The sequence below is a fragment of the Heliangelus exortis genome, chromosome 1, assembly GCF_036169615.1.
Source record: "Heliangelus exortis chromosome 1, bHelExo1.hap1, whole genome shotgun sequence".
Taxonomy (NCBI): domain Eukaryota; kingdom Metazoa; phylum Chordata; class Aves; order Apodiformes; family Trochilidae; genus Heliangelus; species Heliangelus exortis.
Window position 1 is genome coordinate 121,497,038 of NC_092422.1, and position 27,380 is coordinate 121,524,417.

At 46.2% G+C, this 27,380-nt stretch overlaps 1 protein-coding gene across 16 annotated transcripts; it reads left to right on the forward strand.

Moving 5' to 3' along the window:
* Positions 1-25,692, forward strand: ZNF384 (zinc finger protein 384). 16 transcript variants are annotated; one of them, XM_071763729.1, is made up of 13 exons: positions 1-823; positions 1,020-1,120; positions 1,676-1,724; positions 2,642-2,830; positions 5,434-5,500; positions 5,653-5,893; positions 6,221-6,545; positions 11,383-11,460; positions 18,333-18,557; positions 19,206-19,388; positions 20,228-20,306; positions 21,181-21,339; positions 21,507-25,692. In XM_071763729.1, exons 4-13 carry the CDS (start codon positions 2,778-2,780, stop codon positions 21,780-21,782), a joined length of 1,686 nt encoding a protein of 561 aa, XP_071619830.1. In that variant the 5' UTR covers positions 1-823; positions 1,020-1,120; positions 1,676-1,724; positions 2,642-2,777; the 3' UTR covers positions 21,783-25,692. The 16 variants fall into 16 exon arrangements, with proteins under 16 accessions (XP_071619830.1, XP_071619825.1, XP_071619871.1 ...); XM_071763770.1 differs by having other exon boundaries at positions 2-823; positions 5,430-5,500; XM_071763753.1 differs by lacking the exon at positions 2,642-2,830 and having other exon boundaries at positions 2-823; positions 5,430-5,500.
* The last annotated feature ends 1,688 nt before the right edge of the window (positions 25,693-27,380 follow it).

The window sequence follows — 27,380 nt, forward strand, 5'->3', positions numbered from 1 at the left end:
TGATATTTGGGGTGCGGTTAAATGAGGCATTGGCTTGCAACTAAGGAACAAGGGTTAGTTACCCCACTCCCCTCCCTGCCTGGCCTTGCTCTCCTCTTCCCCACAGCACTTAAGGAGACGGCCCAGCTTGCCCATCCCGCAGAAAATCAGCTTGCTCCAAGTGCTTCCTGTCGGGTTAGCATGCCGAAGGTGCTGAGCATTCGGCCAGGGAAAAGCACTGGAGTCAGCACAGGCGGAGGGCCAGGCACAGACCGCCCGGGCGGTGGCGGGGAGCCTTCGGGTCAATTCATCCCGACCAACCGAGCCGCCCCATCTCGCTGGGCTGGCGCGGCCACCCGAGCCGCCCCAGCGACCCTCTGCAGCCCTGGCACCAGCTCCGGGGCCACGACAGAGCCACCGGGTACTCCGGGCAGGTGGGAAGCCGAGCCGCAGCATCTCTCTGCCCGGCTGAAGCAGCCCCAAGGCCTCCCGGCTAGGACTTCCGAGCATTCACCGGGCCCCGGGGCAGGCAGGAGGAAGAGTCCGGGCGGCGCGCCCTCACGCCCGCCCTAGGCCTCGGCAGCCGGAGCGGGGCCAACCCCTGCCCGCAGGTGGGCGAGGGAGGCGGCTGCGGGCCCAGGGCGGCGTTATTGAGGCGGGCTCATGAATACTGACGAGGGCGGAGTGCCCCGCACCTCCGCGCGTCACGGCGGGAAGGCCGCCTGGGCCGGAAGTGGTCTGGCGGCCGGGCTGGGGGACGCCGCGCTCCCGCCCCCGCCGGCCCAGCCACTTCCGCCCTTCCGCCGAGCCCGGGCTCCCCGCGCGCCGCCACCCCGCACTTCCGGTAAGCGCGCGCCCGCCTCTGCCCCCCGCTCCCCGTCGCCCCACGGTCCCCGCTTCCAGCCCGGACCCGCCGCTCGCTGCCACCCGCCGGTGCTCTCGCTGAGGGGAAACCTGCCCCGGGCCGGCGGCCGCCGCCGCTCCGCCTCTTTTTCTTTTTTTTTTCTTTTTTTTTTTTTTTTTTTTTTTTTTTTCTTAAGCCAAGGCGCCGGTGACGCCGTTCCGCTGCTTTCGGCGCCCCGGAAGAGCAGAGGCGCGCTCCGCCCCCTGATCCGGAAGCGACTCGCCGCTCTTCTTTCCGGTGAGGAGGCCGCTGCCGCCGCTGGAGTCGGGGTCGGGGTCGCCTTTGGGGGTGGTGCCCGGTAATCTGCCGGGCGGCGGGTGTGGGGGGCAGGAGGGGACCGGGTCCGCGGGACTTCCGGAGCCGAAGCGATCCGGAAGCGGAAACGGAGGAGAGCTGTCGGTCTGTCTGTCTTGTCTGTCTGTTCACCCGCCCGCCCGCCCGCCCGTCGCGGTGTCGGGTGCGGAGCGCGCCCGGGGGGCTCCGCCGCGGGGGGATCCGCGCTCGCCCCGCCTCGCCCGCGCCGCGAGGGGGGGAGAGGAGGGGGTTGGGGTGACCGGGCGGCGCGCGCCGCCCTCGTACGCCGCCGCCGTGTGCGCGCGGGGCCCCGCGGGGGGAGGTGGGTCCGGGCCCCCCCTCCCGCCTTGGCCGGTCCCTGCCGGGAGGGCCCTTCCCCCTCCATGGCCGCTTCCCCGGGGGCTGGAAGGGGCCGGAGGCTGCGGGGGCCCCGCGTTGCGCCGCCCGCTGTCATGCGGGGCCCCGGGCGCCCCCGTAACCCTGGCGGTTTGTTTGCAGAGACGGCCCTGGAAGGAGGAGAGATGCATGAGGAGGGAGAGTGAGAGGGGTAAGGAGCTGCCGGAGCCGCGCGAGTCACCCCCCGCCCCCGGGCCTCCTCCGGCCACGCCGGGGGTTGGGGGGGTGGGGGCCGTAGGGTGGGACGGGCCGCAGGTCAAGGCGCCTGGGGGCTGGAAGCGCTCCAGGGTGTGGGAGAGGGGATGGGCTGCCTGGAAGGAGCCGGGGCACAGGGCATGTCCCTTGTCAGGCACCTGCTGACACAGAAGCTCTGGCGGTTCGGGGAGGAAGCAATGCGTGGGTCAGGGGACAGCACCAAAGTTTTTCCAACTCTGGTGTGTGGGTTTGGGATTTGGGAGTTTGTCCAGCATCTTTGGGCTATTCCTGATGTGGATCTAGATGTGCTCGTTCTAAAGATGTAGCGGCGATTGAACTTCTTGGTGCTTAGGAGCTTCGTGGAGGCATTTTTGCATTTGGCCTTGTGGCCTGCGTGGCCTTCAGCATCTGTAGTATTATGCAGCAATTAAGCCTCAGAGCTTCTTGTAACTGAATAAAGGTCTTGGGCAGGCACAAAAAGGACGCAGTAAATCATTCCCGAGTCTCATAATCAGGGCTTTTGGTCAACTTAAAACTCTGCACCGCAAAGAAAGTAAAAGCTAGGTATCTGAAGGATAAAGAAAGCAATACTAAAAGTCAGCCTCTAAACACCTGCATACCCAACCTTGACTGTGCCTTCCAGAAACACAGCCTCTGCCTCACCGTGTACTTGCACGTGTGTGTTTATGATTAAAGTGATGATCTGCAGAGAAGTATAAGCATTTGAATATAAGCATTTGATTCTGTGAAGTACTCTGAGAGCTAAACTCCAGATTCCTTGTCCCTTGAGAGTTCTCTGGTTCACTTGGTTGTTTATTTGGTGTTATGTACATTTGTGGTCTGTACATAGAAGGTGTTTTTGGTTTACATCAGGAGGTACGTTGACATCTGTCTGATACTAGACTGGTGAATAGGAAGAAGGTCCCATCTCTGGCCTGTTTGTGGAAGATGGGATGATGAAGGCACTGCAGTGGGACCGTGCGGTGGTACAGGGTTGAAGCTCCAGCCCATGTCTGGTAGTTATAGAGCAATTGGAAGGGTTACGTGCAGAGTTCTGGTAAAGTAAGTGTAAGCAGCCTTAAAGTGGGGGCTGCAAATTAGGGGTGCATGTTTTCAAAATACCATTTAGCCTAAAAGCAGGGTAGGGGGGGGGCAGCTGGGGCTATTAGGACAGTGGTTTGGTGGAGGAATCTTTATCTTTGTTATCTCCCTTTGGAAGACTGGCTTGCTAGTAAGATTGCATGAAAGCTTCAACTCTTGCACTTTCTCCTTCTCCTCATTCTTATAACTTCATCACACTTCAGCCTTTCAAGTCAAAAGTTTTGAGGCCTGATACCTGCTCAAGCATGAAGCTTTTTTGGATGGGGAGGTGGATTCTAGGAGGGTTTAATGAAAACAGTGTAGTCATCTTTTAAGAATTAGTAAGAGCCTTATTTTAACTTGAACACAAGGCAAGCAGAAGTTGGGTGCTCTCTGAAGTTCTGTTTGGGGACTGGATCAAGACAGGCAGCCAGTGAGTGCCCTCACCTGTGCTAGTCTGGATTTTAGAACCTGGAACTGGAGTTGAATTTCACAACTTAAACTCTTTAAATAAGAAAGCTGTTGTGAGATTTCTGTTTAAATTGGCGTCTTTCTCTTTAACTGCTGAAGTTTGCCATTGAATCTTGGACAATTACAAACTTCACTTAGAAAATTAATCTGATTATTATATGGGCTATGTTTTTACAAAGTCAGGTTTACTTTGATGCTTTTGATGTGGAAGATAAGCAAATAAAGGCTTACTTATTTGAAAAACACAAACAAACAACCTCAAACCCAGACTTTACATTCCAATCCAAACACCCCTCTTGATTCGGGTGGTGCTCAATTGCCAGGAATGCGTTATCTCTTCATGTGTGCCCATCCTGGGGAAGAAAAAAGTCATGTAATTAAGTGTTACATACACAGGGCCTTGCTGTGGGCAGTGCACTTAATAATTAATTTGGCTCAGAAGAGAAAGGAGAGGAAGGAAGGTAAGAGTCTTGCCCCAGCAGATTCTGATTGAATCACAGCAGTGTAAATCCCGAGTAATTCAGTCAGGCAGCTAGCAGTCTGACTGCATGCCACTGAGGCAAGGTAAATAATTCCTCCTTAAGCATGTTGATTTGTAGTGAGTGAGTGAGGCAGGAACACTTGGCTTTGCTGTTGCATGAGCAATTCATAAAAACAAAATTATCAGGTAATTTGGTTCATTTAAATACTGCTTCTCTACATAGAGGAAAATTGTCTTTGCATTTTGGCTCGTGCGCAGCAATTCCACATGTATTTATTCTGCCCTAATATATGTCTGGAAAGTAAGTGCTGTATGCTACTTGGGGCGTGCTCCTCAGTTTATCTGATGATTGAGATAGGCCCTTCAGAAGCAATATTTACTCATTAATTAGACTACTGCCACATCATAACAGAATTAGGAGTGGGACAATTTGCAGGTTGCTGCATGAGAAACATACAGTGCTTGCTTTCTCTAAGCAGCTTGCTCTGCCAGATGTTCTCTGAGTGCAGTGAATACTCTTCTGTGAATTTCTTTAATTTTGGAACAGCATTTTCACAAGTATAACAAACCTTGGTCACGAATGCTATTACACAGAGGAATGTCAGGATTAGAATGGGAAGGGCTCTGACAGATGAGTGTTCCTAAAGAGATGACACTTCTATCTGTAGAGGGCTACCTCTTGGTGTCTGACTTGGTCCTCTGACTGCATGGAGCATTGAGCTGGAGCACTTGGCTGGGGACAGAGTCCTGCAGAATCTTGTTCCAAAGATGGGAATGCGATGGGCAATGGAGAGCCACAACATGATCCCACTTGAAAATAGGGGATCTCAGGGGAAAAAGTGATCAGGTTCTTTTCCAACTGCCTCGTTTTCTTGGATGAGAGCAGAGGATCTTGGCTGTCAGGAATATTGAGCGATATTTTTGGTTTTCTTTTGAGAATGGGGCTGGGGTGCTCAGAGCAGTGGACAGCAGGAAGTTAGGAGCCCTGAGTTTGACTTCTTGGTCTGCTGTGGCTGTCTGTTACCTTGGGCAAGTCTGTTTCCCTCTCTCTGCCTGCCTTTCTTCCTGCATAACATAATGCTAATGTCCCCTTGCTGCATCTGGGTCTTTGCTGGGGTGGAGGGACAGGTAAAGTCCCAGCCTGTCTGTGACAGCAAAAAATGGTTTTCAGCTGTATTTGCCTGGTTGCAGAGGCACAGGCTTCATCATTTATGCCATGTATTTGGGTGGATGATTGCTGGGGACTTTTTGAGTTGTTCTGGGTTCGTAGTCAGTCCTGGTTTTGTTTTTTTTTGGTTGGTTGGTTGGTTTGGTTTGGGTTTTTTTTTTTCATGGATGGCTCTTGGGCAAGAGGCATTTGAGACTGACCCAAGCCCATGGGAACAGCAGACAGCTTTTCCTCCTGAAAATAATTTTTTTACTTGGGCAAATAACTCAAAAGTGGGGAGAAGTTGGTCAAGTAAGACAGGGGAGATTAAGGAACTGTCACAGCATTAGACTGGGTCAGTTCCATGTTGGAGTCTCTTTGGGTTTAATGTTCTTTTTGTGTGTGTGTGTGTGTTTGTCTGTCTGTCTTCCTTCTCCTCCATTCCTCTTCCCTTCCCCGTTCCTCTTTCCCCCTGTGCCCAGCTAGGATGGAAGAATCTCATTTCAACTCCTCCCCGTACTTCTGGCCAGCAGTGCCCACCGTCTCGGGACAGGTAAGGTCTTTGTCTTCTAACATATTATGCTGCTCTCGATTCCCGTTAGAAATTCATGCATGATGAATGTTTCTGTTGCATTTCTGGCTCAGCCAGCTGCTGGAAGAATCTGTGCCAGGGTATTCTAAAAACCTTTTTTCCCACCTGTTTAGATTGAGAACACCATGTTTATTAACAAGATGAAGGAGCAGCTCTTGCCCACAGAGAAGGGCTGCAGCCTGGCTCCCCCCCACTACCCTGCCCTGCTGACAGTGCCCACCTCTGTGGCCCTCCCTGCTGGTATCTCCATGGACTCGGACACCAAGCCTGAGCAGCTGACACCACACAGTCAAGCCCCCGTGACTCAGAACATCACTGTGGTACCAGTGCAGTCTGCTGGGCTCATGACAGCAGGTAAGGGACTCCAAAGGCTTTGGGGCCATATGAAGGAGACTCCAGTTTTAGAGAACAGAAAGTCCTGGAGAATCCATTTAGGGCTGTAGATTATCCCCATCCTTAGTGATGGTGTGGACTGCCTTGGCATGGCTTCACTGTGGATCTTTTGGCACTCCACACATCCATTCTCCTTATGGAAGTTTGACTTCCAGCAGTGGAGACTGGGAGTGTGTAGGCTACTCTTGTGTTTGTTTGTAGTCAAAAGTAGGTGTATAAGGTTTGATTCTGTGGAATAAGGACATAATCAGAAATGTCATAACTGACTTTCTCCATCTTTCTTTGCAGGTCCTGGTCTGGTGATAACTTCCCCATCAGGTTCCTTGGTGACCACAGCCTCCTCTGCCCAGACCTTTCCCATCTCAGCTCCCATGATTGTTTCTGCGCTACCCCCTGGCTCACAAGCAGCCCTCCAGGTGGTTCCTGACCTGTCCAAGAAAGGGACAACCACCCTATCCGAAGCTGGTGGTGGGGGTGGGGGAGTTGCCCCCAAACCACCCCGTGGCCGGAAGAAGAAACGATTGCAGGAGTCGGGGCTGCCAGAGATGAGTGATCCCTTTGTGCTGTCAAACGAGGATGATGAGGACCAGCACAAGGATGGGAAGACATACAGGTGGGGAGCAGAGTTAAACCTTGACTGTAACACTGCATGGGGATGGGGGTTTGTTAAGCCCTTTAGAGGGTTACATGGGGAAAAAGAGATCTCTGCCTGTTCCATGTAGAGTCCCTGAGTAGACATTCCTTCAGCGACAGAATGAGTTGAGTTTTCTCTCTAATCAGGAATGTTTGCAAGCTGGTGGGTCCACCCAAAACCAAGGGTCTCCATCATAGTGGACTGCCATATTTCCCTAAATGCACAGATGTTAATGTTACTAGGTTAGCTGATGACTGTGATGTTATGGGGGCTTAACTGTCTCCTTGATGCCACAGCCAGGAAGTATGGCTGATGTACTGCAGAATGCAGTACTGTCTGATGTTAGTTGAGGGCCCTAGTGTGAGAGCCCCGGGTGCCCCAAATTAGTCTGTCCAGTGTAAAAACTGCAATCTGGAGGCACACAGAGCAGAAAGTGAATGGTGGTGATGGTGTCTGCTCCTGTGTGCATTGCCCCTTGTGATCTCCCATTTCAGCATTCACAACAATATAGAAAAAAATAAAAGTATTTCTGAATTGGGTATAAGGGTGTTTCTGAGCCCTAGGGGTATCAGATAAGAGGCAGGAGAGTTCTGAGCCCTGAGGTTGGGTTTCTGAGCTTGGAGGGATGTGGCTTGTCTTTACAAGTGAGTGGTGGTAAAAGGGAGAGATTAACTGGGAGGGAATACTTAAACCAATGGGTTAGGAATGTAGGTGTTTTAGAAAATGTGGGGAGTGGACAGAGCAGGCAAGTACTAGGGAGGAAATGTGATGTCCTGTCTTAGTTGGTGGGTGAGGTGGGTGATGTAGTGATAGGTGTTTCTGAGGGATGATTAAGGTAGTAAGAGGCAAAGTAGTACCCAGATGGAAAAAGAAATAGGAAATGGTCCCTAGCTCTTTTCACTTTCCTTCTTTGTGCTGATTATCCTGTCTCAAAGTGTTTCTGTTGAGCCACCCTAGCCCTTTTTTTTTTGGGTTTTTTTTGGTTTTTTTTGTACAGTTGTAGGTATGTTTCTGGAATTAAGTCATAACAATATGAAGGCATCTGCACAGACTCAGTGCAGCCACCCCAGGTTCTGTTTAATTTTTAACAATAGCATTTAAAGAATGTTTACATTTTTAATTCAATACAGTTAAATGGGTAGAAAACCAGGACTTGGATCAGCCTTTTTGTTCTCTTGCCCAATGTCCCAGTTCTTCCACTTTAAAATATAATCAGCGTATGGTAAAGAGGGGTGGGAGTGTTAGGTAGCTTCTGTTTGTAATACCACCATTTATTTTGGGACTTAGCCACAATTCCACACTACTCAAGCTGCTTACAGTCTGGGTTGCTAATTAGGTTGTTAAATATGTATTTACAGGGGACACAATTGGCAGTGAGCACTAGAATTAAAGTTAAACCAAGACTTTAATTATAGCTCCTGTTTACTTGGAAATTTGGAAAAAAATGCCCACTCCAGGTGGAATGACTCAGCAGAAAGTTTATGAACATGCATAGTCTATGTAACAGCTCATGAAAAAGACTTTGCAGGAAAAACACAGATGAGTTTATACATAGGAACATGTAGTTAGGAAGATTTCCTGTCTTAATGTTTAATGTCAGCGTGACATCTATCTTTTCCTCCAGCCTCCATCCCAAGCAGGCCTTCCCCTGAGCAGAACTAAGGTGCAAGGTAGCTAAATAGAGATTTATTGAAGACCACCAAGGAGTGCTTCTACCCTCCGTGGTGTCTTCTCTTTGACTGGTGTCCATGTGCAAGTTTAGAGCTAAAAGCAATAAAAGAAAATGCTATCTTCTCTTGGAGCTGTGGGGGAGAAAACTGTTGTGAAATACTGTAAAATCATTTCTTCATAATGTACATATGAATAGACTTGCAAGTTAAAACCTTGAGGACTCCTGTGTTCCTTCTTCGTTCTAGGGGGTGATTGGGGTCGTTTCTATTACTACAGTTAGCAGGCACATCTTAGACTGTGGATGAGGTTCATCTACTCTTGTTCCCTTAGGGAGGCTGGAGGAGGAGTTGCTTGTAGTATTCATATGTCTACGTTTGTATGATTTTTGATGGTAGGTGGAGAAGAACCTAGTCAGATGCCTGAAAGGAGTTGTACTATATTGGTCGATGTGCCTTTTTTTAATATCTAATTCCTAAAGCTTGGGAATATTTAATTACAATAATTACAATAATCAGCCTGTTTAAAGTGATTATCTTTTTTTGTTTTAAGTTTCTTTTTGAGCTCAGAGAGCTTTCTTGTCCTGACTGCCTGAGCAGGTGTCTGATTTCCCTAATTCCTGATTGCTAGTGTGCTGGTGAAGAGAAAGTGAAGCCTTGGATGAGTAGCACAGCAAGGCAGACTTAGAAGGAATTGGAGCACCTAGGTGAGACTGGTGTTGCATCTCATCCCATTCTGTACAGAATGGAGAGATTCCTGCTCCAGCAAATGGCAGATGTTTTGCTTCTGTATCATCTGGAAAAGAGGATTAGTAGTCTGCTGTGAAAGTAGTGTAAGAATCCTTTTGACTATTTTTTTCTCTAAAAAAAGGTGTGAGGCTTTTGCTAATGATGGTGTCCCTTGCAGATCTTGGACATCTAGCTGTAGGATTAGTCTGGCAGAGTCCTTGGTGCTTTGTTTTGTGCTATTAGAAGAGTGCTTGCATCTGCAGGGGACAGTGTGTAACCCAGTCCTGTGAAGCATTTTCCTTCATGAGTAATGCTGCTTCAGTCTTGTCTGGATTCATTCTCAGCTCTTTGTTAATCTTCCCTGACATCTTTACAGAATATCCTTTTTCCGTTGAAAATGAGATTGCCATTGAGAGTCTTTCTAGTAAGATGCTGGCAGTGTGAAGCATATGGCTTCTTTTCAGTAGCTTAAGAGGTGCTGAAGAAGAGAGAGTGGGCATACATCCTGGAGGCAGTAGGATTGTTTCTTAGTACTGTTTTGGTGCCTGTATCTGTGCACTTCTAGAAGTTAATGGTGTGGGTATGATCAGTGGACAAGACTAATGAACTGCTTGAGCTAGTCTGGGCTAAGTCATCAGTTCTCTCTCTAACAAACAGTTCTCTAAGTAGTTTCTTTGCAAGAGGAAGGGAGCTCTTTATAGGCTGGTTCCCATGTTAAGTTTGTAAAGGCTAGGATGAATACCAGTTTATAGTCTGGAAAGGCTTTGCAAGCTGTGCTTTGGAGCCTAGGAAACCAACAGAAGAGCTGTAAGCTTGAGAAGGGCCTTGTCATCATACTGTAACCAACAAGCTCTCTGATCCCTACTGCTAGTTCTCAGTTTTCTTACTACCACTACCTTGTGGGAACAGCTGGTGGTTTGGGAAACAATAAGCTGCTGAAAGACATAGGAAGCTTCTGAGGTCAGTCCATAGTCCAAAAGTGCACAGAAGCCTTAGAGGGCTTATGAAGAAGCAGAGATGAACTGTAGGGTGTGAGGGAGCTGGATGGAGGCTCCCTTTAGTGAGGAAATTAGGGATACAAGGGCAGCCAGTGGTTTGAATGCAATGTGTGGGTATGTTCTCAGACATGTCTCATCAGAAGACTTTTTTTCTGCCCTATATTGGATTTAGCATAGCAGTTTTGTGAACTTTACATGGTTTTGAATAGATTTGAAATGCAGTGGCTATGCCTTTGTAAGCCACTTGCACCTGTGAAACTATGGTCAAATTTGGCCAAGTTGTAAGCTTGGAAAAAATCTGTCGAGCATGCTCTGAGATGCTTTATAGTCTAGAGTTGAAATTTACAATGTCCTCTTTGAAATTTCTTAAGGCTTGCATGACTCCAGGCACTGACCAGACTTATCTTTCTCCACAGAATAGATAAGTAGGCTTTAACCTTTCACATTCTCTGCATGAGGCTGGGCTAAATACATGTTCTCTCTGCAGCAAACAAGCATCTTCTAGACTAGTACTGAAGGGCCAAGCATGCTTTTCCTCCAGTCACAGCTGCTTCTGCTTCAGAAGGGAGTCTGATGTGCCTGGTGTTGACAGTAACCTCCCCCCTCTGATGAGCACAAAGGCAAGGTGCAGGATGACACTGCTTGGTTCAAATGTAGTAGGGACAGGAGTGAGTTATGGTCAGGGCCTGGAGATGATTTTGTCTAGGAAGTTTGGGAACTTGGTAGAGCAGAGTTGGGAATTGAAAAGGAGGAGAGGGAAAAGGTTAAAGCCTAAAGAATGCATCAGGGGAGTCTATTTGTAAGGGAGATGTGGCACAGAGTTAATCTGTGAAGGACCGAGATTGAAGGGAGGAAAAAAGAGGCAGATCTGTTAGGGGCTGGAAAATGAGGAGGTACCTAGAATTAGCAGAACAGATGGGAACAAGAGCATGGGGAATGGACAGACAGACAGAAGTGTGGAGTAGAGGAGAAAGGTATTAGGTAACTGGGAAAAGGGAATAGGGAACGAGCACTGCATTAAGGAGTCTGGGACATGTCAGTAAAGAGCTTGGGCCTGGGTCTTGGTGGCAGAGAGAGGGGATTGCAGCAGGGTAGAAGGTGAAGGGCAAAGGGGGAGTTAAGGTTGAAGTGTCAGGCAGAAGGTTTGACCATATTCCCTCCACAGCCTAGAAATATTCAACCCAGTATTCCTTAAATTTTTCTATGTCTCTCATCTAAGCAGAGGAATGTAACCTTGTGTGGCAAAGAACCTCATGCCCCTCTAAGGCTAGAAAAAGGTGTCAAACTACCATTGCTGTCATTTGTCATCCTAGCTGCAGTGGCAGAGGTCTGTGCAGTTGATCTTAAGATTGCTTATGACCAACATGGGTGTCAGTATGATGCCACATGTTGGAATTTCTGTTTGCTTTTTTTAACAAGTAGTTCCGTGAGCAGCGGAACTAATGAAGCCTGGTTTCCAGCGGCTCTCTCCTGTGTGGATTCTCTGATGTCTAATCAAGGGTGAGCTTATTAGCCTTTCCCTCAGCAGGGGGCTCCAAGAGGGTCTCTTTTCTTTCCCCAGCTGCATATTTTAATAAGACTTGTGATGAATTTAAGGTCCTTACCCATTTTCTAGATTTAGTTGAAACTGGCTTATGATCTCAGAACCGAGATGGGCAGGTGCACAAGCACATCCATACATATATACATATTTATATACACACACACACACACACACACACACACACACACACACAGTTTGTACACATAAGCTTTGCTTTGTATATGACTGCTGTGCCTGTAGGCTAGAAAGTGTCAGAATTAAGACTGACCACATGCCTCAGGATATAATAAAGTAAAAACTTGTGTTATGATAAGTTCTGTCCCTTCTGCTGAGATGTGACTGTGTTTCTGTGCACACACACACAATCAGTTCATCATAGTACCAAGCAGACGTTTTTAACAAGAAAGGTCCTTCACTTGTGAGTTTAATTTTAGCATGTTACTTACACATCAATGGAATGCATGTGTACAAGGGAATGAGTGGGACAGTCACAGTTTCAGATGGGGAGAGAGAACTTCTAACTATTCTGTCACACCTTAATTTGGCCCTATTGAGTCAGTGCACTTTGATACCATCCTTGATTTTGTGATTATAGTCATTGTGTACATGATGGCATGTCAGTCCTGCATGTTTACTTAGACAACCTGAAAATACTGTTTAAAAACAAAAATATATTTTGACATGTAGTTTCAGTGTTAAGAAGGATGATTTTGGGAAGGCATTTGACTGCTAGTCTGAGGAACTGTGGATTATGCTTGCTTGTTCCACAGATTTGCCATGGTATCCTACAGCTGTGTGGTTCCAGCCTGCAGAAAATTTTGCCTTGAAGCCTGTGCAGATATAAGTTATGTCTAGTCTTCAGTGGATTTCCATTTGCTGCAGGCTAAAAATGACCACAGACAGTAATCCTGAAATAATTAACATTTGGTGCTCCTAAAACCATAATCTCTTCTCAAGTATCATTTAATAGTCCTCTGTTACATGTCAGACCTTGTTTAGCTTTACAGAAGCATTACATCGTAGCACAGAAATATATAGGAGCTGTGATTTGAATGCATATGATATTAATTTTCCTTTAAAGGGGAAAAAAAAAAAAAAGTGGTCATAAGTATCAGTTTGGCCACTTGGAATTAGTGGGTATGTCTGTCTTACTGTGTTTCACTCCCTTACCTTAGAAAAAATAAAACGGGCGTTGTGGGGCTTGATCAGTGCTTATAGAGCACTGGTATTTCTGTGGTGGGTACAACAGATGAGTGGTTCTGCTTCATGAGGTTGGAATTGCATGTGGTCAACAAGGCTTGAGGCTGCACACAGAGTGGTGATGAAAAAACCTGAACACTTGCCAGTTAAGAATCTGTCTGTGCAACGTAATAAGGATTGCAGCTCTGTGGAAACAGTCAATAAGGCTGTATCACAATGCACCTGCATTGCAGAGCCAAATTATGGTGACATAGATGACCTTAATTCTGGTGTTTCCAAGTTTACCAGTGCTTTCTCGTGGGGCTTTTGTATTCTTTTAAGTTTAGCTTTTTGCATGTTTCCTCTATACAAGGAAAGCCCTTGTTATGTTTTATTTTGTAGTGCTGGTCTTTCTGCTAATGGTGACTGATTTCACAAATTGGTAGGAAACGTCTTAGGCCTGATGTTTTTCAGTGATTTGGAGGTCAGCAGAAAGTCATGGCTGATAAAATTTATATCTATAAGTAATAGCTGGTGGATAGCTAAAAAAAAACCCCAAAAATAGAAGCCTTATGTGGTTGTTAAACTGAAACTATTAAGCAAAATGTATTTTTATATAGTCCAATGGTAGACAGCCTTTTGAGTAGTACTCTGTGACTTCTCCAGTAGTCTGGGATTGAGGCTTAGGTTTTTGGACACAGTGGAAAACAGTGTCAGGCAGAAGTGTCCTGTTGAATTCTATTGAATATATTTGATCCAAGGATAAGGAATATGGGGAAACAGTATGACTGTGAAGATGACTTTTAGGAATTCAGTGACACGGTGTGAGCTCCCAGTACAAGGCTGTGACAGAAGAGGATTAATGCAGTTGTTGAAATCATAAGTAAAAGAAGACATAAGTCAAAGAAGACAGGCAACTTGTGAAATGTGCTGAAATGCCACAAAATTCTGAGCCTGGAATTTTTAAAGAACATTTGGGAAAGTGGACAAAATGCAGGCATGCCCTCAAATCTGGGAACTTGAAAAGTGCTACGTGGTGAGAGCATTTAAAAACACTAGCTGCCTTGCCAGCAGTATATGATTTTCTTTAGCCTTATCAAGCCACCAAGTGACTTGAAAGCCTGTGAAAATGAGTTGACTGAGATTCCTGATCATAGCTGATAGACAGGGTAGTATACATGCCAGTACCATAAATGGGCAAATGGAAGCATAATGTTAACTTCTGAGTAGGAGCTCATTCTGGGTGCAGAACTGTGAAAGCAGAAGTTCAATTCATATGCTTTCACTTGGCATCTTCGTACTTCTTCAGGCAGCCTAAACTTGCTCTTATCATCTAGTTTAACTGCAGACCTTCCTGATTTGCTTTTTTGTTCTTTAAACTTGTGGCCTAACTTGTATTTGTGGTCTAACAGAAGGAGCAAGGGCTCAATTAACTTCTAAGACTAGTCTCAGTAGATAGTAGGAATTTGAATTCTCAAAGCCATGTAAAAGTTTTATGTAATTTTCACTACTCATACTGATTATTCAAGCACTTGATTGAAAAATACAGTTAATCCATTTTAGGCAAATTTGACTATGAACCGGTAGTTCAGTTGGTATTTTATCTCATAATAGCAATTGGTGAATGAGGTGGAACGTTCCATGAAAAGTGGAAAAAAATATAGCACTGTGTGCCACAGAATTGTAGTCTAGTTGCTATAAGCATAATTTTGTTTATGACTCATCATAATTACTTTCATATGGGAGCAGAATTAAAATTGTACATCTACCCTTTACTGGCATTTCATGGTTTTCGAGGGTGTTTCTGCCTAACACAAATATTCTCTGAATGTCTCATTGTATTTCCCTACAGAATCACTGTAAAAAGAAAGCATTACAAACATCGAAAGGGGTTCCTTTTGATCTCTGGCATACAGCTAGGTACTAAATTAACTATTTATTATGGAGACATACACCTCTGTTATTAAGAATATGTTCTCCTAGGCTGTCTAATTTGCAGAGCCTTAACAAGCTGTAGGGATGTGTCACGCTGTCAATGGGAATGCTGCAGTCATTTCTGTTACTTGCTTTCAGAAAGAATACAGTGGAAGTAATGCTAGTTTAGAAGCTCAGTGGGGAGAAAAAGATTAAAAATGGATATTAAACAGAGGGGAAAAAATCAATTATTTCATATAGCGTTTTGTTCATGCTTAGCATGGAGCACTCCCAACTTTTCATCTCCCCAGCCAGGAGAATGTCACTTAAGGAGAATACTGAAATGCTGCTAGTGTCAGTTATGATGTTCTCATTATCCATAAAGGTTTCACATTTTTTTTAAAAAAATCTATATTTGCCCACTAGAGGGCTGATTGCATCTTCCCCTTTAATATTTGATGTCTGAGGCAGAACGTGAAGCCCTTAATTAAATGGATCATTTGTTCCCTTGAAAATGCCTGATATACCACACAATACAAAACTCTTCTGAAATGCAGCTTTCTGCTGTGTTCCAGGGCTTTTTTAACTTGGAAGGTTCATCAATTTGTTAATGCTACATAATATTCTTGCCCTCTCAGGGCTAATGCTGATCAGATGACTGAACAGTGAGTCCTTGCAAGACTTCCTTTTAAAATGTTATTTGAAAAACAATACTGGAATGTCTATAGCTGCTGAATTCAGACAAGAGGTGTTTGAATTGGCAGGGGGGAAGATGGTTTTTACTAACAATCAGATTTATCTTCCATTTTTATGCAAGTGCCAGTCAGGTTTAGAAATACCTCTTTATAATTTTGAAAATAGCAAAGGATGTTCAGTCTGTTTCTCTTCACTAAAGTTTGTTCTAAGGAATTTCTGACCTGGAGGCAGATACCTGACAAAGCAAGTAAGTAAAGCAAAGTATGCACAGAAGCTGTGGAAAATAAAGTAGATGGCTTTATGGCACTACACATTTAATGCAAGGGATTACTTAGGCTTGATGACATAATAAAGTTCATGAAATTTTCAGAACAGAATAGACTGCTTAAAATATAGTCACGAGTATAGCACAGAAGAGATTAGTACCCAAAATTGTATTTAAGCTAGAGCAAAACTTTTAGAAAGGTATTACCCTCAGCAGTGTAGATGGACTCTCAAAATATTTAATGTAGGGGCCAAGTAATTGAGGCCATACTCTGAGTGTTGTTCCAAAGATGAATAATTCTCATGGTTGTAAAGATCCCGTTTCTTCTTGGATTTTTTAACTTCTGCTGTCAATTACAATTTCTCATTATGCCTTTCTTGGCTCATGAAGCAAGTTCCTAGTAATTGATGTTTTTCTTCCCACATACATTTATAGGGGTATTGACCAATCTATCTTCTAAGCATTTCTGCAACCCTGGATAGGCTGGGCCTTGTGAATCTTCACTGCAAAGCCAGTTTTTCACATACCATTGTTCTTTAAGTTTGCTGGGCTTGTCTCAGTTTTTCAATAATTGTTGATTGGTAGACTTCAGAATTAGACACACTATTGCAAGAATAATGGCCCTGTTCCTGTTTACAGAAATGATACCTACTTCTCCCCTTTGCTTTGGTTATCCCTATTGTCACAGCATTGCACTGGGAGATCATTTGCAATTGAGTGGTTACTTATCAGAGGACTTAAATGGTGGAAAAGAGTTTAACTGAGAGTAATGGAAGTAAGCATCTGCTGAGAGGGAGCTTGATAAAAGTCACGGGACTGTGGCATAATTACTTGCATTATCAGGGACTCAGACTCAGAGGTACTTTTCAGTTCAGTATTCACCTCAAAGTTCTTTCTAGCATTGCTGCTATTAAGGATACAATCCTCGTAAGTATGACTTGAGAACTGCAAAATGCATGGGCTGTATTCAGGTCCAGCTTAAAACATTTCAGAAGTCTGAACAAACTGCATGAGTGTTTGGAGATAGTTTGGTTTATAAACCAAGAGCTACTTCTTTAAAAAGATTGTTCTGGTGTTCTTTTTCCCCCCCCCATGTATCTATAATAGTCCTAGGGATAAACAGTCCAATTGCTTCTGTTTGTTGATTCCAGAAGGGATTGTTGTGTTTGTATGAGGGAGGATTTATCTAAGGATGTGTTTAGCTTGTCTGCTCTGTTAGGGTTTGCAATTAAAGTGGATTAAGAGAAAGATGAATGTGAAGGAACAATGATGGAGAGGAAAAAATGCTATGGCAGGTGTGTGGTAGAGTGCTTGATAGGGAGGCATTGCTTCCAGTTAAATGGCTTAAAACCAAGCTGTGGCTTGGAAGGGCCTGTGGAAGTTAAGGTAGGTGCTGGATAAATACTCCCTACATTACACATGCTGATCAGACTGTGCACTTCAGAAAGCTTCTGGCTCCAATGCCAATAGTCACAATAGTAGATGTAATGTAGTATCCTCCTTGGAGGAGATGGATATAGGGAGCAGCAGGATCAGCTCTGTCTGGCTTGTAATACCTGCAGAGACTTTTGTCACAGAGCAGTTTTGGAGCAGTTGTAAAACTTAAAGAAATTCCCAGACAAAAACATATGTCAGCCCGCTGTGAAGGTTGAATTCATGTTAAACAGACTTCTTCTGGACAGCATTTTTTCTCTTGGATGTGGCCCTGGAAGTTCCAAGTGCAAGTTCAATTTTATCTTGTTTCATTGAAAAGTCTGCAAACTTAAGTTCAGAGAAACCATAACTCTGGTCCTTGGTTGGCACAGTTTTTATTTTAAAAAAAAGTCCAGCAACTTGGATGTAGCCTTTGTCTCTCTGTCAAATTATCGACCTTAAAAGCTTTTACCATCCTGAACTGTGTAACTCTGCAAGCTTCTCTTAACAGCCTGGTGTTAAGGTGGGAGGAACAGTCTTTAACAGCAGCATCCATAGCAGATAAATGCCAACTGCCTCTTTCTGTTCAAAGAGTCTGTGTGTTACCAAATATGTTTCTGATCATTATGAGAACAGATGGGTCCAAACTCCTAGACAAAACATTTTTCGTCACATCAGTAAGTTATAAATGATGGAAGCCCATTAGACCAGTGAAATAACACATTTGATATCCAGATCATCTTTATGACACCTGCTAGGAAAGCAGCACTGTTATTTGCAGCATTTTGTATTCTAAATAATGAAGCAGCTTCTCAAAAAATGTGAGCAGAATTAATTGGGTGTGGTCATAACAGCTTTTGCAGACTTAGCAGTACACAAAATTAACTTCATTACAAAGATGAACCTTAACCTGGGATTTCCAGGATTTGCAGCCTTTTTTTTTTCTTTTTTTTTTTTTTTTTTTTTCCACTGAAATAAATCATAAACTAACAAAGTGGGGTTTTTTGTCTGGAAATTATTATTCCTGTCCCCTTCAGTTTGCTGTTGGAAAATTTCCAAAGTGCTGCCCTGTCTCCCTTTTAAGCCTAATAAATAAACCTCTTTGATTCCTCCAAGACCTTTACTTGTCTGTCTGCAAGGTCTTGCTTGGTGTCTTCTGCCAGTTTATAGCTTAATTTTGTCCCCCTGTGACCGGAGTACTCGCAGCTGAGCACAGTGTCCCGGGTCTAACCTCCCCAGAACCATGTAGTGAGAAAACATCCCTCCTTCACTCAGTGTGGAAGACCCCATCCAGTTAGAGTTGATAGGTATTTGGCCTTGCTCCCATGTGACACTGTCTTCTTCCCCTCGTCCCGGTCCCAGGTGCCGGATGTGTTCGCTGACCTTCTACTCCAAGTCGGAGATGCAGATCCACTCCAAGTCCCACACGGAGACAAAGCCACACAAGTGTCCTCACTGCTCCAAGAGCTTCGCCAACAGCTCCTACCTGGCCCAGCACATCCGCATCCACTCGGGGGCCAAGCCCTACACGTGCAGCTACTGCCAGAAGGCCTTCCGCCAGCTCTCCCACCTGCAGCAGCACACACGGTAAGGCCCAGAGGAGGCCGGGAGCCCTCCGCGCTGCATGTTGCTGTCACCCCAGCATGCTGTGAGCACCCGCAGTGGGCAGCTGCCTGGGGAGACCACGCTGTTTTCCTCGGGCCGGTCAGGTAGTTGACAAAGCGGCACTAGTGGTGTCCAAGACGTGAGGCTTGTCACCGGCTAGTGAGGGGCTGGGCGTGCACGGAGCTTAGCGCAGCTCACCCCAAGGGGCGCCTGCCGTGGAGCGATGCTTTGTGACAGGAGGTAGGGCTGGTTGTGTCAGAGCGAGAGCAGAGTGGGCCTAGGAGGACTGTTCCCTGTCACCCCAGCATAGTGCTGCCAAATGTCTCGGTCCAGGCTTGCAGCCCCCCTGCTATTTCAGCCGTAGGCTTCCCACACACAGCTCTGCCAATGCCCCTCAGTCCAAACTCTATAGTTCCTCTCTCTGGATCCTCCCCCGGTGCGGACAGACCACGATCTCTTAAATCCAAAGGGAGCACGGGTTTGAGACCGAGCGAGCTCATGCCGTGTTTGGAGTTCCTCCTTGTAGCAGATAGCCTGGTGCTGTCCCACCCCCTTTGTGCCCTCATTCCATCAGCACTAGCCAGATGGCGGTCGTGTCCAACTGCTGCTGCTCCTCCTCCTCTTCGGCAGGATCCACTCCAAGCTCCACACGGCGATTGTCAAGCCGCACAAGTGTCCTCACTGCTCCAAGAGCTTCGCCAACACATCCTACCTGGCCCAGCACCTCCGCATCCACTCGGGGGCCAAGCCCTACACCTGCCGCTACTGCCAGAAGGCCTTCCGCCAGCTCTCCCACCTGCAGCAGCACACACGGTAAGGGCCAGAGGAGGCCGGGGGCCTGGCCCTGGCCCCCCCGCGCTGCCGGCATGCACCTGTGGAGCACGCGCGCCAAGCATGCGGGGGGCGGGCGGGGAACGCGGCCGGCTGCGCCCACAGAAGGAGGTGACCCACCAGAGTGGACGGAGTGGAGGCTGCGCAGGAGACACTGACCACGTCAGGGCTGAGGTGGGCACGTGCTGTCCCTGGGTATCCATGGTCTTGCACCGCGGGGGGCACAGAGAGAGAGAGCGATAGAGAGAGAGGCATTGGCCGTAGGGGATCCCAGACTGGCACCGCGGGGGTTGGATTGGACTGAGTGTGTGGAAGCTTCTCCTGGCATTGCAGGGGGTCAGAGACAGATGAACACCACCGTAGGTGATCTCAGCCTGAAAATGTAAAGGGAAAAGTGTCGGGAGTGTCTGTCCTGAGAAGGAACAGAGCTGTTTTCTTGGTACCGCAGAAAGAGGAGAAGAGACTCCTCTTGGTCATATGGGACTCCTGAGCTTGGAGCAGGGAGCCTGGACCTCCAGACTCCTTCTCAACCCATTTTTAGGTGGCCCACATGCCAAGCCTGCCAGGGATTCATAAGCTCTTGCTCCTCAGTCCTGGTCACTCTCAGAAGTCTGCTTGACTGCCTGTTTTCTCTAGCTTCTAGCTGGACACAGGAGCTGGGCAGAGCTCCCTTTGTCTAGCTGGAACAGCATCTGGAGGCAACATCATCCCCTTCCCCACTCTCCTGAGTGACTGTGAGATTTGATCACAGCATCAGGCCCTGGCAGTCTGCAATGCCTGCCTGCTCACTGCTTCCCATTTGTGCTCTTCCTCCTCAACAGTATCCACACCGGGGACCGACCCTACAAATGTGCTCACCCTGGGTGTGAAAAGGCTTTCACCCAGCTTTCCAACCTGCAGGTAAGGGGCCTGGGCTTGTCCTCCCCAATGGAGGTGGAAAGGGCAGCTGTCAAGTTGGACTAGAGGCTCCTCACCTGTGGTAAAGGAGTTGGAGAAATTGGGGCAGGAGGAGAGTGAAAGAATACAGAAAGCTCTGGGTGGGGGAGAAATTTCTGGTTTTTGTGGAACTAGTGGCCCAAAGAAGTTGCATTCTATAAAATTGTAAATTTGACTTGAGAATGTTGAGACCTTGGTTAAGTTCTTCCAGTCAATTTTGTAGTTTTCTTACTGAGCTGGGCCAAGACTTTTGCTAAATGTCACATAGCATAAAATCTGATTGGGTTTTTTTTGTTTGTTTGTTTTAATATGAAATGGAGGGCATAAAAGTAGGGATCAAATGGAGCAGTGGTGGTGTGTCCTGTTGCAGTACCCTGGAGGAGGGGAACTGTAAGGTGTGCCAAATGGCAAAGAGCTGTAAATGCCTGCGAGCAGTTAAAGCAGATCCTGCCCTGAAGGGCAGTGACAGATGCGGGGAGCAAATAGGTAGTGAGGCAGAAGAGGGGAGAAAATGAAAAGCAAAAGACTTGAGAAAGAGTTGTGTCTGAAGTGAGAAAATGGGGGTTGTGGAAAGGCAGGAGACTCTGTTCTTTAAAGGCTTTCAGTGCCTGAGAAATAAGGGCATCTGTGAAGAAGATGTAGTGGGCTGGAGGGAGCAGCAGTTTGCCCTGTGATAGGAGCCAGGCATACCTCCCTCAGCAGACAGGGGCTAGGGAGCTTGGAGCCAGGAGCCTGGCTGGAAGGGGGTGTCAGAAGTAAAGCCACCCCAAGTATTAATACTTGTTTTGTTCCCTGTGCTTGCTTCCTCCTTCCTCCACCCCACTGCCTCCCCCCGCAGTCCCACAGACGGCAGCACAACAAAGACAAACCTTTCAAGTGCCACAACTGCCACCGTGCGTACACGGATGCCGCCTCGTTGGAGGTACACCTGGCAACGCACACAGTGAAACACGCCAAGGTCTACACCTGCTCCATCTGCAGCCGGGCCTACACCTCGGTGAGTGTTTGCTGCCTTGGGGGTACTCATTTCCCAGAGAAAAAGTGGACTCGTTTCCCAGAGAGGTCCAATGGGATCAGCCCCCCCTGAGCTGCCCTGTCCCTCCCCCCTGGGTTTGGCTTTTGCAGACATCATCCACTTCTCTCACACCGTTCTCCCCGTTGCAGGAGACCTACCTGATGAAGCACATGCGGAAACACAACATCCCTGACCCACAGCAGCAGGTGGTTCAGGCACAAGCCCAGGCCTCTCAGCAGCAGCAGCACTTCCAACCACAGGGTGGGGGTGCAGCAGGGGGCCCTTCTGGAGACACTAACCAACCCAACCCTCCCCCCCAGTGTTCCTTTGACCTGACTCCTTACAAGACTTCAGAGCATCACAAGGACATCTGCCTCACTGTCAGCACCAGCGCAATCCAAGTGGAGCACCTCTCCAGCTCCTAGAGAGACCTCAACCCAGGGAGCAGAAAGCCTCTTGTGCATAGCCTGCGCCCAGGGGCGCACCGCTTGTGCAGCGGCCCTCCTCGTGCAACAGTCTCCGGCCTCTCCTCCTGCAACAGCCTCTTCTGGCTGTGTAACCCTGTTCATGGCAGCCCCTTGAACAACAGCCTGTCTCAAGGGGGTGCTCCTTCTGTGCAACAGCCTGCCTGGTAGGAGGATGCTTCCTTGTGCAAGAGCCCCTTTCCTGTGCTGGGATCACTTCCTCATGCAAGAGCCCCTCATTTCAAACCCAAAGAAAGGCCCCCGCTTTGCCTTCTCTCTCACTGTAGGATGCATATGAAGGGGGTGTGCATGCTGAGACATGCATGGTGGATGGGATGGAGAGACGGTCCTTGTATGCGCAGGGGCTCGGACACATGTTTTCAGCAGGCCACAGAAGAATGTGGCAGGGTTCACAGCTGGATGAGGTTCTTTTGAGGATTTCATTGAGTGTCTAAGTGAGAAATATCCATTCCTGTCCCTCCTGCTTGTGGAAGGGAGGAGGGGTCACTTGTTCTGCCCCAAGGACTGGATGGGAGAAACCTCCTTCTCCCCAGTGGAAGGTGAGACCAGTGCCGGGGAGGGAGAGGCGAGGCATGTTCTCTGGGCTGGACAGGGGCCTACACTGCCCGAGGGCTGTGAAGTGTTGCACTCTTCCCTCCTCCCCTGGTGGAGAGCAATAGAGAGGAGTCTGTCTGGAGCTGGGTCCTGCCTCTCTCCCTCCCAGCTGTCTGAACAGCATGACAGCCAAGGCCCTGTAGGAGCGTGGGTTCCCGCTCATTGCTCTTTCTGCCCGTTGTGGATGATGTCCTAGCAGCTTGTACTCCTCCTCTCCCTCCTGCTTCCCCCAACCTCCTCAGAAAAGCCTGCAGGCATCAACAACAAACCAAAAAGCAACTGGAGGGAGGGTAAGAGACTGCCAAAATAATCATCACCCTTCTCTCTACTCCCTTTCCCGAAAGGCGGAACAACAGCAGTTCTGACTCTCACACACCTGTCCTGCCCCCAGTTTCCCAAAGGGAAGGAGGAGGAGGAATAGACCATTCTTTGCAAGGAGCCAGCAGGAGGCAGGGAAAGGCTAGCTTCTCCTGCTTGCCTCCCGTCAGAGTGCTCTCCCAGGCTCCCTCTTGCCAAGACGGGCTGGACTCACGTGGCAGTGGTGGTGGCCTCTTCTGGACCCTGGTCATGGGAGAGAATCCCCAAAAGGTCGACAGTGGAGAGAAGGGGGTGAAGATCCCCACAGAGAGACCAATCTAATGAGAAGGGGGAGCCAACAAGAATAAACTGAAGGCCCCTTGAATTTATATATATATATATATATAAATATCTATTCCCCACCCCTGGCCCGCTCTGTCCTTGCTGTAACTGTTTCTATCTCTGTGTTTATAAAACGCATTATCCTGGCAAATTTTTATTTTCAATCTTTGTTTGTTTTTCCCTTTTCTCTTCGTCTTCAATTCTCCTCCCCCCATCCCCCTTTTTTTTTTTTTTTTTAATTGGTCCACATGACTTCTAGTCCTGTTTTGGATCGTGGAGGCTGACTCGGAAGAGAATGAGAAGGCAAGGGAAAAAGCATGTATTATTGGGATTTAAAATCAATCACCCACCCAAAGCCTATAGAATCCCAGACTTCTGTATGAACAACCAATAGGGGCTTTTTTTTTATTTTTTAACCACCTTGTATAGAAATAAACTGGTGTAAAAGGCTCCTTGAAGGTGCTGCTGTGGGCACCCTGCCCCTGTGACGTGTGTTCCTTCCCCCTGCACCAGAGCACTGCACGAGCATCTCACTGCTGTGAGTCCCGAGCGGCCGTGCGGGCAGACACAAAGGCAGCAAAATCTCTGCTTTTAGGCAGTCTTGCACTTCACACTAGGAGAGCGAGGAGCTCTGCGTGTGTGGAACCTGTGGCAGAAACATTTTTTCTCTGCGTTTGGTCACTGGGGTTGGCTGCAAGCAGTTGGGAGTTGGAGTGTTTTCTAGAGCCATAGCTGAGGCTAGAAGCAGCTGTCTAATTTGATTTCTACATTTCACAGGGTGACATTTCAACCTTTTTATTCTGTATTGAGCCCCCCAAGAACTAACATGTACTTGAAGTATGTGTTGACAGAATGCATTGGCTTGATTTTGGGACACTGGGACACACAGAATCCCTTCAACTGGTAGCCTGGTGCAAGAACTTCATATTCTCATTGTTTAAATATTTAAGCCAGACTTCTCCTTTGGGTCTGTTTGGCTTTGGCTTCCAGTCGTGGACACATCCATCCCACTGGCTTAGAGAGCCTTTGAGCACCGTGGGGCTTTTTCCCATGGACTGGTATTTAAGCACTGTAATACCACTTCTCAATCCACTTTTTTGAGAAGCTAAATAGATGGAACTTCTTAAACCTTCCACTGTAAGGGATTTCCTCGAACCTGTGAATTATTTTTGTCTTTTTCTCCTACATCTTGTCAAATTTTTCAGTATCTTAGAAAAGTGTTCATTTCAGAATGGAGTTGTCAAGCCCCAGTCCTATGGACAAGATCCCCCTGCCTTTTGCCTTAAGTCTGCAGAAGATTGAGTTTGCCCTCTTCTCGCAGCATTATATAGGAGCTCCCATGAGCTGCTTGTCTGGTGTGACCCCCAGATCGTCTGAAGTCTCAGCTTTCCGTGTTAGTGTTTCGCCCTTTCTACAGGTATGGTCCGAGTTCTGGTTTTCTAGATACTTAAAGTGAGGCTGTGTTGAAGTCCAGGTTGTGTGAATGGACCTGGCTCATGATGATCCAGGTTACTCGCCCCTTTCCCAATTTTTGTCACCCACAAACCTAAGTTGTTATTTTGTTACTTTCTGATCCAAGTTGAAAATGCTCTGTTGCATCTGACCTACACTAACTTGAAAAGCATCATTCAGTGCAACTTTTTATTAGCTTCTTTCTGAGACTTGCAGGCTAGGCATTTCCTAATCCTCTTAGTGTATGATTATGTACAGTAAATCTTTTTGACTTATGGTGCTAGGTCAATGCCTTACAAAAATTTAAGTATGTTGCACCTATGCAGTCCCCTTTGTTAAACCAAATGTATAATGATGTCATCTAAAAATGAAATTAAGGTTTGGGTTCTTTCTTATATTTTTTTTCTACAAAATCTCTATTTCATAAAACCGTTGAATTATAGGTTTTATTTTTCATTCATTAATTCTTCATCTCAACAGTTTTTCCATAGTTTTGACATTGAATAATTTAATTTTTCTTTTGGGAATACTGTCATGAATGTCTTAAGGTATTTCTCTGATATCCCAAGTTTAATTAAAATCTGCATCAATAGGCTAGAGAGCTTGTTAGTGAACTCTTAGGGCGCTGGTTTCTATACTAGCTAAAAATATACTACCCCGCTAGACATTGTCTAACTTCTACTTTGATACTAAGGTACTGGTTAGAGGTTGCTAATTTCATACAAGTGTCACATCCTATTTCTTTCTGAATATGGAAATACTTGTTGACTGATTTCCCGTGTTCTGTATTGCTAGCATTTTCACCATTTTTATCTAGCATCAGTACTATTAGTAAGATTTGTTTATTTTTTTATTTAAAGAAAGGAATGAAAGATCCGGTCTCTTTCCTATTACCAGTAGTTTTGCTAGCCACAAAGTTTTCCTTACCATAAAACTCTATAATGTCTATTTTATAATGTCTAACTTATGTCAGTTGCTGTCTGGCCTTTCCCATTTGGTGTGTTGGGGTTTTTTTTTTGTTTGTTTTGTTTTGTTTTAAATTGTTTCTTTTTGCTCACAGACTTTCCTAGTGAACCCAGGATTATCTTTTACCAAAAGTCTTCCTCTTTCTTGATTGTGGAATTGGGGCTTTTTTGGCCACATAATAAATTTTTCTTACAGCAGAGTTTCATTCATATTTTTCTGCTTTATTTACTTTCTTGGACAGACCATTTTCTGATTTTGCTCACATTGGAAATCAGTACAGATTCAGCACAGGTTTATTACTGCTTGTGGCTCTCTTCTGCGTGTTCATATTCCATATGAACAGGATGCAGTTGCCAGTTTCACTCGAGTTATTGTCTTGTACACATCACTTTGAAATCTGAAAAATTGAATTGTTTTGGGTGCAGTGTCTTGTGTTAAGAAAGCTACAGTTCTAAAAGTTGAAGGGATGTTTTGCTGACCAGTTGTATTCCCTGGGGAATGTCTCACAAGTTAAAATTCCTTGCAGTGGTTTTTCATTTCATATGTTCAAGGTGCTTGAAATCACTTTTCATGGTCCTTGGTTTGTTGTTTTTTAATGTGCTATCCTTCCCCTCCCTGGAATCTGTTACCTAGCATGGCGATCCATGTGTGTTTAAGGCTGTACAATTCCTGTGTTATCAGTAATTTTAAAGGTATTATTGCTTGTGTTTGTGCAGTTTGTTCCTGCTCAGATAGCTTTTGCTGTCATCCAGAAAGAAATTAATGATTTTTTTTACCAAGGGACTGGCCCATCAAGTTTCAGAAATGCCACTTTATTCCAGATATCCTTTTTTCCTCATCAATGAGGATTTGTTATTTCTTTGTTTACCCAGAATCCTGTCGCTGGTGTAGAAATAATTTAAGATACCTTACCCTCATTATCTTTTTACTTATTTGAGTTTGGATTAGGTCTTCCTTGTTGGATTCCTGAGGCTGGTTAACATATTCAGGATGCTTCAGGTAGTATAAAAAATACAGTTGCTACCTGTGGGATGCAAAATGTGTAACAAATATACAAGATTCTTCCTTGCTGAGATGATGAAGCCTCAGGTTTCCACAGTCTGCAGCTTTTCAGCTTTGTGCATTCAAGCCAACGCCGGTTCAATTATTTAACTCCTACTTACACAGGAGGAACTTTCTCTAACAAGATCCCATGGTCTTTCCTTTCCTCTTCGGTTCCCTTGAACTCTTTGACCCCACATTTTACTTTGTGATGCCAGCCCATTTGTTTCTGTATGTCTGTACCCAAGAAGACTTGACAGTGACCCTGGAGTTCTGTGTTAAGTTGCATCTTGTTTCTTTGCTGGAAGGTGGTAGCACTTTCTCTTTTTGTCCTTTAGTGAATCAATTGTCTGTTCTTAGCTGGATTTTGCAAATTATCATTGCTTTAAAGGGAAATAGCATGTAGGCTAGAAATAATTTGGAAAATTCACCCACAAACAGTAACTGAATCTCAGCTGTGACTAATGATAGTATTGCTTGTCTATAATTCAGTTAAATCTTCAAGAAAGATTTAAGACTTGCCTGATCTGGCAGGGGGGTTGGACTCGATGATCTCTCGGGGACCCTTCCAACCCCTAACACTGTGATTTCTGTGATTTCTTTAAATTAAAGCCTCATGGCTTTAATCAGCCATGGCCCTTATTAGATTTTTGTTGTTGTTGTCTGTTATCACTGCCATTAAAACTTCCATTCTCTTTTACTACTTTTTTTTAGATCCATAGGGTCTTGTTATGCCTTTGTTCAGTACATTAAAGTTTTCTGCTATAAGTCTTTCTCCTTTTGTAATAAATTACAGCCTGTGATCAAGTCGCTGTATTCCTCTTTCCAAAGAGCTAAATTAAATTA